General features: G+C 35.4%; 1 protein-coding gene across 1 annotated transcript in view; it reads left to right on the plus strand.

Annotated features, from left to right (window-relative positions):
• The window catches only part of LOC136040079 (cleavage and polyadenylation specificity factor subunit 4-like), a 28391-nt gene extending 17844 nt beyond the window's left edge, over positions 1–10547 (plus strand). The window contains exons 2-3 of the mRNA XM_065724154.1: positions 4264–4657; positions 10086–10547. Coding sequence (XP_065580226.1) covers positions 4264–4657; positions 10086–10467 — 776 coding nt within the window. The 3' untranslated portion in view covers positions 10468–10547. The remainder of the gene's footprint in view (positions 1–4263; positions 4658–10085) is intronic.
• The last annotated feature ends 1559 nt before the right edge of the window (positions 10548–12106 follow it).

A 12106-nucleotide genomic window follows, 5' to 3' on the forward strand; every position in this document is an offset into this window, starting at 1 on the left:
TGACTCTTGCCTTAGAATCGCCTTAAATTCCATTATGCAGGCATGGAAGGATGGCTCATAGTGAAATATCTGCCAATGACTACTTCAAAGTTTGGTTAAGCCCTGTCGTCATTCAGCAGTCAGCTGTTGTGAAGTGCAATGTTTAGCGAAAAAAATTATTTTCTAACTATTTTTGAAATGTACGTTTGATGTATCTCTGCTTTGGATGTCCACACTTTGATTTTAAAATGATTTTAAGGTAAAACAAGTAAAATCTGACCACATGCAAGATGTTGGGAGGGGGTGGCTCTTATATATTTTGATTTCAACAAGATGTAGTATGCTCGTTTTATAAAAAATATACCTGAATTATCTGTTTGGAGTAGACTGTTTTTTTTTTGTGTGTTTTGGCTTTGGGCCTGCACAGATAGTTTCCCCCTTTGAGCCATATCTCATGTGTGATTTGACCATTTTGAGTAAAATGTATATCTATAAATCTTGATTTGATGCCAGGCAGGTTGTAGGGGTGCTGAAGAGGTGAGGAGTTGCCATCTGATTGTCTTTGCTCCTAAAATGAAATAAAACTTTTAATTTTGTAATTGAATGAGACTCGCCTAGGCTCCATGACCATTGGTCATATGCTAGGACTGGAGTAAAAGCACAGGTGATATACTACTTTTTACTTAGTCAACAATATTGAATTGACCATAGTTAGGCGCATTCTTCATATGAAGTATTTACTTGAGTATCTTATTGAACAGCAGTATTGCTGAAAGTATAGTATAGTAGTATATAGTATAGTAGTATATAGTATATAGTATAGAAAGTATAGTATAGTAAGTAAATCCAGAATATTCATAAAATACACACTTTTCAAAAATAGGGCTGTATAATTATTAGACTTATTTTAGATGTAAAAGTTGGATTATTATTATTTTACATGCTTTGTATTTCATTTCTAAATAATGTAAATTGTCATTTTCTGTTTCTTCTTGAAGCTCATGTTGTTGGGGTTTTATATTTGCAAGGTTTTATATTCTCCGTATTTGTGTTAAAATGGAAGATAACACATAGGCCAATGTTTAAAAAAAATTCTTACAGATTTCAATTTGTCTAGAAAGTACTGTCTAAGGAAAATTTTTCCAAGAAAATGTTGTATTATATCTACAAATATGAAGTTGTCTCTCAGTTTTAATGGTCTCTCAGGCCATTAAAAAGGTACCTTAGGTGGTATCTTAAAAGTGTCTTAGGTGGATCTTCATAAGCTCCAGGGTAGAACTTCTGCAATCTGGACAGCCTATTTTTGGCTGATGCATGGAAGAATCAAATTATCTTTGAAGAAAAAATAAATCCAGAAGATGCTTTTGCCTCATTTCTTATCAGAATTGTTCAGCACTAATTGTGTATTTTCTTAGTCATTTATCCCTAGGCAAATCTGGGTACATAGTTTTCAGTATCAAACAGTTTGTGTTCTTAATAAATCTGTTAAACCCTTAATGTAAGGAGCAGCATAAAACAAAAAAACGAACAGAAATTATTCCGTATATTAGGAGGCTTACTCTTCCTCGGCTCTCACTCTTTACGCTCAAGTTTGACTTTTTGTCACTAATTCTTTAATAGATTAAATAAAAAAAAACTAATTTTTTTAGCTGGAAGTAAGGAGCGACATTAAAACTTAAAACGAACAGAAGTTACTCCGTATACGAAATGGGTTGTCCCTCCGCAATCCCTCGCTCTTTACGCTAAAGCTTTTAATTGTTTTAAAAAGTAGAATTGTGGCAAAGAGTCAAACTTTAGCGTAAAGAGCGAGGGATTGCGGAGGGGACAGCCCATTTCATATACGGAGTAATTTCTGTTCGTTTTAAGTTTTAATGTCGCTCCTTACTTTCAACTAAAAAAATTAGTCTTTTTTATTTAATTTCTGAACGTTTTTGAATTAATGCATGTCTGTTTTAGGCTCTCCTCACATAAATTATTAAAATGAAATTTGTATATTAATTCTTTTTTTGGCTAAATGGCTTTCTCTTAGTTTTGATCAGACGATTTTGAGAAATAAGGGGTGGAGAAGGAGGCCTTGTTGACCTCCAATTTTTCGGTTACTTAAAAAGGCAACTAGAACTTTTAATTTTTAACGAACGTTTTTATTAGTAAAAAATATACGTAACTTAAGAATTAACTTTCGTAACAAACTTTCATAATCTTATATTTTTATTATGTATACGAGGGGGTTTGTACCCTCGCGAATACCTCGCTCTTTACACTAAATCGTAAGTTTTGTCCCAATTCTTTAAGAATGACCCCTGAATCAGAAAGGCCGTAGAATAAATAGTTGACTTTGTTGATGCCCTCCAATTTTTTTGGGTCACTTAAAAAGGGCACTAGAACTTTTCATTTCCGTTAGAATGAGCCCTCTTGCGACATTCTAGGACCACTTGGTCGATACGATGACCCCTGGGAAAAAAACAAACAAAAAAACAAATAAACACGCACCCGTGATTTGTCTTCTGGCAAAAAATACAAAATTCCACATTTTTGTAGATAGGAGCTTGAAACTTCTACAGTAGGGTTCTCTGATACGCTGAATCTGATGGTGTCATTTTCGTTAAGATTCTACAACTTTTAGGGGGTGTTTCCCCCTATTTTCTTAAATAAGGCAAATTTTCTTAGGATCGTAACTTTTGATGGGTAAGACTAAACTTGATGAAACTTATATATTTAAAATCATCATTAAAATGCGATTCTTTTGATGTAGCTATTGATATCAAAATTCAATTTTTTAGAGTTTTGGTTACTAGTGAGCCGGGTCGCTCCTTACTACAGTTCGTTACCACGAACTGTTTGAAACTGATCAAAAACATGGCTCTTTAAATTTGAATGATAAGTAATTTTAAAGCATAAAGAGCGAGGGTTGAGGAAATGGTAGCCCCCCCCGCCTCATATACAGAATTATTTCTGTTCGTTTTAAGTTTTAATGTTGCTGGTTACTTTCAGGTGAATTTTTTTTATTTCTTAAGAATTGAACAAATTCAAGAATACATCTCTAATCTAATTTCCAAATTTTCTGATAACTGCCAAAAAACACAAAAGAAATAAAATTGAATAATAATTTGTTAAAGCAATAAATAAATGGCTATAACAATAAATTATATCATAAAGGAATGTCAGAGCAAGTAAATTTAAGACACTCGTATAATGTTGCTTGGTTTTCTGTATGCATCTTGAAGGAAAGAGCGAGCTACCCAGTTTTTGCAATTCATATCTGGGACATTACGTGAACTTCCTTTATAAAATAATTTTTTTTGCGATTGCTTGAACTATTTGCGAGTTCGTAACCAGAAAAAAAAACAGAAATTGGTTTTGCTTCAATTTTATAAATATAGATATTAAGGAAATAAATAGTTTTTCTTTTCATTCTGGTAAACAAAATAATAATCGTCTCTGCTTGATTGTCAATAATGGATGAGTAATCCCTCTTTTCAGTCTTTCTGAGCTAGCATATGTTGACCTAAATAAGTATTGAGGGACAAAGTAGCTTTTGATGATGATGAGGGTTTTTAGTTGTTGTCTACAGTTGAATGTAAAATTTATCCTGTCCACAAATTTCAGAACAATTGTTTTTCCCAAATACCAAAACATCATATATAACTAAATTTAAGCTGTATATTTTGTTCTTTTGCTAATTGTAGTGATTGCTGCTAGATCTTTTCTTTATTTTTAGCATTAACTCATGAATTTTTCAGTTTGTGAAATGAATGGGTTTTATTTCAGAATATTACAGTTTTTGGAAGGTGGAGAAACTTGAGGTTTTGATATGTCTTGAAAACACTTTTTATTTTAACTGGGGATCAAAAGTCCCTGTGGGAGGGATCAAAGCCTTATGCCCATGACTACTATTTTGCAGACAATGCACTTACCTGCGTTCGAAAGCAAGAGTAGAAGTGTGCGCAGGCGTGTTGGCGCCAGACGACTAGGTGCTGCAAAGAGCTGTCAGTAGCAGTAGTACTAACATTCTTCAAATTTTGTTTTTATTTTCAGAATCAACTGCTGGAGTCTGTGTTGCCGTCTTTTTTTGGGAGGGAGCTCTGGAGTCAAGCCGCTGTCGGAGATTGCAACCTATGATTAAAAACTACAATTTGCAAACAGTGTACTTGTATTTGAAGGGAAAAGTTTAAGCATGTGGAAGTGTACTAGCTCCAGACGATTTGATTTTGCAGAAAGTTGTCATTAGCACTCCTAGCATTTTTCAAACTATTGACTGCTGTTAAATTTTATCTTTATTTTCAGAATCAACTGCTGGAGTTTGTGTTTTCTACTCAATTGGATCATGTGACAAATCTCAGTACTGTCCATTTCGTCATGTTCGTGGTGATAGGACAGTTGTATGCAAGCATTGGTTAAGAGGTCTTTGCAAGAAAGGTGATCAGTGCGAATTTCTTCATGAATACGACATGACAAAAATGCCCGAATGCTATTTCTTTGCCAGATTCAACGCCTGTCATAATAAAGAATGCCCTTTTTTGCATATTGACCCAGAAAGTAAGATTCGAGATTGTCCTTGGTATGATCGTGGATTTTGTCGTCATGGTGCTGCATGTCGGCACAGGCACGTTAGGAGAGTTCTATGTATGGATTATGTGGCTGGATTCTGTGCCAATGGTTCTGGCTGCAAGTTTGTGCAGTAAGTTGTTTTGTTTGATGGCTAAAAGATTCAGTAAAGTCTTTTTTCTATTATCTGCTGTCACATGGCAGTGCTCCAGAACATCTTTATACAAAATAATCAAAAATTAAATATCTCACTTTATGTGATTGATAAGTGTCAGTAGCTCTAAGAAAAGAAGGTTTATTGGAAGTTTGTTCTTTTTTTACATTAACACATCAAAGCTGTGATACCAACTAACAGTCATGGCTAGCTCATGTGGTAGAACACCATACTCCCAATATTGGGTTCTCATGCTTGACCTGGTGTTAAGTTTTTTTTCCATGTGTAAAATGTAAAATATTGAGAATATATATATATTTCTTATGGGGGGAGGGGTAAAGAAAATGTTGCTTTTGTAGATCCATTTTTGTAAATCCATTTTAGGTTGTTGAATGTATGCAAGTGGATAAATAATTTGATAGAAGGGAGGAGGGTTCTCTTCCTAAATGGCACAAGGTCTCTCTCTTCTCTTCTTAAACCATTATTTCTAAAGTATATAAAGTCTACTCTGTTTCGCGTCATGGTTGGGGACTTCAAACTCCCTGACAGTTTTATGGGGGTGGGGGAGTTATTTATAATGTTATGTTTCGAGGGCGCAAAACTATTTTCTCCGATCATTAGATAAGAGTATACTCTACAGTTTTTCATTTTTTATGCCATTTTTTAGGAGGAGCTTGGCCCTACTTTTTTCCTCCACTCATGCTGACTAAAAACTTTTCAATAACTGTTCAAACAAGGTGCAAAATGCAACATTGTGCTGCAAGTTGATGAGGGAGCGGGGGGACGGCATTGGAAGGCCCTTCGCCCACTTTTGTCCTTCAACTGTACAAGTTGAAAATTATCACATTAATTCCAGTTCCAGTTCTAACAAGGTGCAACAATCGAATCTCTCTGCTAAGAAGTTGGAAATGGGAGGGAAGTGTCAGAAAAGACAAGAGCTCACTTAATGCTTCAGAAATACTAACTCGGAGTCGTTGGATGATCACACTTCACCTAAAGTCAGGATTCCTGCCTTTCTGTAAAGAAAACGGTTGGGAGAGGGTAAGGGAGGTGGTATTAGAGGGGCCATGGGCGGCCCACTTTGTGTTGTCTGAAAATATTTGAAAACCTGTACCTTTCGAAGAACACGGACATACAATTATTCAATCTCGAACACAATTTCTTACTGGATTTACTGGGTGACAAATCTCAATATAAGGGATAAGAATGAGGAGATTGAGATATTGATAGCATATAATCCACATGAATAAATAATGCCTCGCACATAATGTACGGTGATGGACCTCGTTCAATTTTTGAAAGAGGGACAGACAGGACAACATACTTGGTCAATCCCTGCAGAAAGAGTTAGAAAGTCTTCAGTCTTTAGTGAATAATATCTAGTTCTTGGCAAATGGTAGGCTGAATGGGAGGTCTGCCGTTGTTTCCATGTACACCTCTAGGCCTGGGAAGACATAACTAACATTAGTGCTAATATGCACTTTGTAGCTTCAAGCAAAGTGCAGCTTCCCTTACCTTTTTACTAAAAGTTCGACAGGGAGATATGCAGGGGCTATTGGCCTACTCTGGTAATCTAATCATACAGATTGAAAGTCCTTGTAAAATTCTGCATCAAACAAGGTGCAACTTTTGCTTTGAAGTTAGTTGTAGGATAGGCGGGAGGGGGTGTGCCACATGCCCACTTTGGCTCTTCAATCATGCAAATTGAAGATACTTGATGCTGCTTCAAAAAGGTGCAATATGCCAACCTTTTGTATGATCGTGCAGAGTTGAATGGGTTATGGATGAAGAGTCACGGGTCCACTTTTCACCTCTAGCTTGTTTTTTGAACATTCAGGTGTTAACGTGCTTTTGAACAGAGTCCCCATCCAACTTTTTTCAGTTCAACAAAGAAGTCAATCCTTCAAGATTTTCTAAATGGTGTATCTCATTAGTTTTCAAACAAAAAAAAAACCGATGCAGTGTGTATATTCACCAGCTCTCCAGGGAAAGTCAACCGGCAATAAAAAGAAAAATGTTTCTCTCTTAGTTCAAGAATTGATTTTCTTGCACTGGGAAAACTTTCCAAATATTATTACTAAGAAAGGACCAAATGGAAACTTACAATTTCCTTAGCAACGAGAGAACCTACAGTCTAGGAAGAATATATGATACCATTCTTCTAACACAGAACCAAACACCGAAAATGAGAGGAATAGCTCAATTCCATCCCAAACAGAAATGACTTATAAAAGTAGATGGCAGCACTCGGGCCTGTTTAAAAACGCCTCTTTTTGGATATCTAGTTTTTCTATTAATCATTGTAAAAAAGTATTTTCGCGATGGGGTCAGGGAACCGTCCAACATTTTAAGCATTCTAGATTTAAAACTCACTTCAATTAGAAATTCTTGTATGATTCTGCTTAAAAGTAAGGTGCAATCTGTCCATGATAGTCTTATAGTCCTGGCAGGGGGGAGGGGTTGGAGGAGCTTTGCCCTTCTTTGTTCCTCCAATTATGCAGATTAAAAACTGTTCAATGACTGTTCAAACAAGGTGTAAAATGCAACATTGTGCTGCAAGTTGATGGGGGAGCGGGGGGACGGCATTGGAAGGCCCTTCGCCCACTTTGGTCCTTCAACTGTACAAGTTGAAGGACCAGAGTTGTAAAAAATCCTTTCCTGGGAAAATTATCCAAATATATTACTAAGAAAGGACCAAATTAAAACTCACAATTTCCTTAGCAACAACAGAACCTAAAGTTTCTCTTTAAGGAATTTTAGAGAAATGGTTGCTTTTCAAAATGTAATATCATTTTCAACAATCCAGCAAGACATGTCAAATTTCAATAAAACCAATAAGTTTTATTCACTTATCAATTAACTGAAATTAGCAGCAGAAAAAAAAGAAACAGAACAAAACCAAAGCTACTCCCGCAGCCCAATAAAAAAAAATTAAAGTGGCAAGCTCTGAATCTAAGGAGGGAAGAGTGTAGGAATTTAGCCTGTATACCCTTCCCCATACCTGAAGATTACTCAAAAAGGGGGGTAGGACTATTGCAATTGACAAAGTTTTTTTTCCATCTGTAATGCTGTGTTTTATTTTGTCTTCTTTCGGGTATTTTCTTTTTCTTTATTCACTCTTCTCTCAGCATTTTGATGTTTTTTAAGAGTCTAGGCGCAAAATAATAGTAGTAATTAGGGGGAGTCACGCACATGTAATTAGGGGGAGTCACGCACATGTAATTAGGGGGAGGTACACACAAGTAATTATAGGTAGTGGCGTAATTTCGTTAAAATCCTGGGGAGGGGGCAAAGCTGGAGCCAATTTTCCCAGATCAAGTGAAAATAACTGTAAAAATTGAAGAATGAGCCATTTGGTACCATGAAATTGCATTAAAAGTACTATTAAGATATTTTATAGTATATAGAAGTAAATATATACTAAAGGAAACTGATCTGTTTCTGACAAGATTTTTGAAGAAACTAAATTTCAGCTGTGAGGGAAACTCAGGTCTGGGTGGGGGGGGGGGGGAAACCGAGGTCTGGGAGTTGCAGTTACCCCCCCCCCCCGTCCTATAGGAAATTACGTCCCTGAATAAGGGGAAGTGTACACGAGTAATTAAGTGTAAGTCCAGAGTTTCCCTTGTGTCTATATTTATGTGCTTAATAAGTTATAAATAAAAGTAAGCCTTCCCAAGTGATTTCCATTTCGTTTAGCCCAAAATGGAAAAAAGGAAGCTAGAGGGCTCAAAGTTAAATGTCGGCTTAAGATTTATACGCGAGGGCTTAAAATTTTGAAAAACAATTTCCAATTTGGCTGTTTCCGTTTATAACAAAAATTGAAATTTTTATTTTTGATATTGGTTCCAAATGTCCAAGTTTTCAGCAAATCTGAAAAACAGGAAACATTTTAGGGAAAGATAATTGTTCAAAAATATTTCCAAATTGTGATTTTTTAAGTCTTTAAATTTGATTTTGGTTTTTAATTCATAATCTACAAAAAAAAAAATCTTTTCTCACAAATGAAAATGCAAAAACTAAGGTCCTGAAAATGTTTTTAAAGGCAAATTCATAATTGTTCTTTTTTGTTTTCGCAAATATTTTTTAGTACTTATTCATTTTAATTTTGTTTGTTGATTCAAACAAACAAAATGAAGAGTAATTTTTGTTTTCTATTTCATTCTTTTAAGGAAAAAAGCACAGACAACAAAACTAGACGCATGGTAGTTTCAAGATTCATAATTGCCCCCCCCCCCCTTATTTTTCAGTTTTGAGTGCTTTTCAATTCTGCACGAAAAAAAAATGCGCATGTTTTGGTTAAAAAAGAAACTTTTATTATAAGAAAAATCTTTTACTTTGAAAAATTAAATCTTCTCAAAAAGTTTGTTTTGTTTCTCTGTATTAATTGGCATTAAGAAAGAAAAGAGAAATTGCTGGCTGAAGCACTGGAAATTTCCGCAGGAAAAACCTGTGGAAAGGAAGTTATGCTGAGCAGCCGTGACTGAAAATGCTTAACTTGCAGCTTAATAATCGTTGTAAAAAAAATACAGCAAGAAATTTAGCTAAGAGCAAGGTTGTATTCGACGTGAGGGGGGGGGGGGCAGGGTTCAAACTCCTCCCCCTCCAAAATTTTCCCTGGCCCATTAAAACGTTACAAAAATGCATATAAATACGTTTTTGATGCTTTTTTAAAGTTTTTTGTGCTCCTTGGACATGTCCTTGGATAAGGGATTTTATATTCTTTTATAAGACCCCCAAGTATGTGCAAAATGTTTATTAGAACATTTTCCAGACTTTCTTGGGTTGTTTTTTTGGGTGGGGGGCGTCTCTCCTGTGTTCAGAGTACTAATGTGTCATCAAAAGTGGAATTATTTCTTGAAAAATGGATTGTTGTTCAAAGAAATGGTTGACTTTTTTAAAGATGAAGCATACTTGCATACTATGCAATCAATTTGCTTGAGTTTTAAAAAATATCGAAATTTCAAAAAAATAAGTTTAGTTTTGTAAACTTAAAAGAAGAAGAGAGAAGAATTATCCAAGTCTTGTTCTTCTTCTTTACTGCAATACTTCGTCTTCAGTGTGGGTTTAGTTATTACTGTTCTTCAGCAGCTTTTTAATCAGTAGGTGGCTGAATTTACATAAGACTTTTGAACTAGGTGGCTAGGTTGAAATTGTTTTACTCTTGCCATGTAACATCAAATTGAACATTTCGACCTTGGGATTTCTTTCGGATAATCTGCAGCGTTGCAGTCTGCAATTCTGCTCAGGGCAGAGAAAACGAGTATCCTTTTTTAAGCAACAATTTTTGGTGAGCGTTGAACTAATTTTAAAGTTGTATTAACAGTCGGCGGAATAAACTATTCTGTTATTGAGATTAATTTATTGAAAAAAGCTATAAGCATTCTCCTCATTTTATTCTTTTTTTCAGTCCAAGATTCGAGCTTCCGCAACTAGACAAAAACGTGGAAGGAGTAGCTAAACCCCGGCTTGTGTGCCACCACTGCGGTGAACTTGGCCACAAAATCACACATTGTTTTAAGCTTGCTCCCGAAATTAGGGTTCAAATGCAATACAGCGAACATGCTCGATTTACTCCAAGTGGTGCACCACCTGCCACAGAGTCACAAACACCATCAAATCCAGCCTTCCCTAAAGAAAGAGGGCCATTGAGACCTCTTGAAGAAGTAACTTGCTATAAATGCCACGCCAAGGGACATTATGCTAATAGATGTACCAAAGGAAATCTTGCTTTCTTGAGTAATCCAATGGTTGGTATTCGACAGGATGTACAGGAAAATGTTCAAAGCTAAAAAAATACGCATTTATTTATGTTTTATTCTTATTTTGTATACATTTATTACATGGATTTAATGCATAAGTTTAGGTCGAAGTCTTATTTTTTTGGAAATAGAAAAGTGCTAAGGATGTTGAAAACAAAATCTATTTGTTTAATTGGTTAAATGAAGACCTAGGCAACCACTATACCTTTAGAAATTAGGAAAAATAGGGAATTCAATTTTTACATAAGCAGACCTCTATATGCTAATTTTGGTAGAAGTTTGTGCCAGAAGTAGTTCATATATACCCTGATTATTGGGGAAAAGCAGATGGGGTAGATTCAAACTGTCGCAATTAATGGGTTCAGGACAAACTTTATATTAGATTAAATAAATAAAAACAAGTTTTTTTTAACTGAAAGTAAGTAGCGACATTAAAACATAAAACGAATAGAAATTATTCAATATATGAAAGGAACTGGCCCCTCCTCAACGCCTCGCTCTTTACGGTAAAGTTTTCATTGTTTTAAAAAGTAGAATTGTGGCAAAGAGTCAAACTTTAGCGTAAAGAGCGAGGCGTTGAGGAGGGGACAGTCCGTTTCATATACGTAATAGTTTCTGCTCGTTTTAATTTTTAATATCGCTTCTTACTTTCAGTAAAATAAAAAAAACTGATTTTTGTTTTTTTAATTTAATTTCTGAACGTTTTTCAACTAATGCAGGTTTGAATTTGGCTCACCGCGCTTGAAATTTTTTTTTTTTTTTTAGCATATTAATCTTGGCAGATTTACTCCGTATATGAAGGGTTGTCCTTTTCTCAATACCTTGCTCTTTATGCTGAAGCTGTTAGCACTTTCAAAAAAAGCCTTATATTCCAATTAAACGGTCTCGTTTCAGTTTAGTAAACAGTCAAACTTAAGAGTAAATAGGAATGTAATGAAGAGGTAGCAACCCTTTATATTTGGAATAATTTATGTTCGTTTTCCAAATAATACCGGTAAATCTGGTTCACCCTCTATGAAGCATATCCCTCCCCCTTAGGGAAAACTTATCCGTGGAAATTTATCTGACTTGAAGTCCCCTTTCCCCTGTTAAATTCCCACCAGACAGTTCCATCCTCGCTGATGGTCCACCCTCCCTATGAAAACACGCGGAAAAAGCCCCAAGAAAATTTCTCTGGAACATCTCAACATAAAAATTTTGTATAAAAACAATTTCGTATAGTAATTCTGCACCCCCCCCCAAAAGAAAAATGTCGGTATACTCCCCAATAACAAATACTATACTTGAACAATGGACGAATTTCATAACTTACAGACCTCTCCCCACGGACTGTGGGGGTCATTTTACACCTAAAGACACGATTATTTGATCTTGCAATTATTCTGAACAAAACGGTTATGTCAAAATATTGATCTGGTTTTGGGGCAAATATAAGCGTGGAAGGGAGCCCAGTTGCCCTCCAATCTTTTTGGTCACTTAAAAAGGCCACTAGAATTTTTAAATTCCGTTAGAATGAGCCCTTTCTCAATATTCTTTTACTTTAAAGTTACTTTACTTATTACCACATTACTAATTCGGATTAATGGATTTATTGCACAGGATTTTTTTTTATAGCAATGAATTTTGTAGCCAGTCATGCTTTCGCTACTGACGCATCCATTATGCAGTC

The sequence above is a fragment of the Artemia franciscana genome, chromosome 20, assembly GCF_032884065.1.
Source record: "Artemia franciscana chromosome 20, ASM3288406v1, whole genome shotgun sequence".
Classification (NCBI taxonomy): Eukaryota; Metazoa; Arthropoda; class Branchiopoda; order Anostraca; family Artemiidae; genus Artemia; species Artemia franciscana.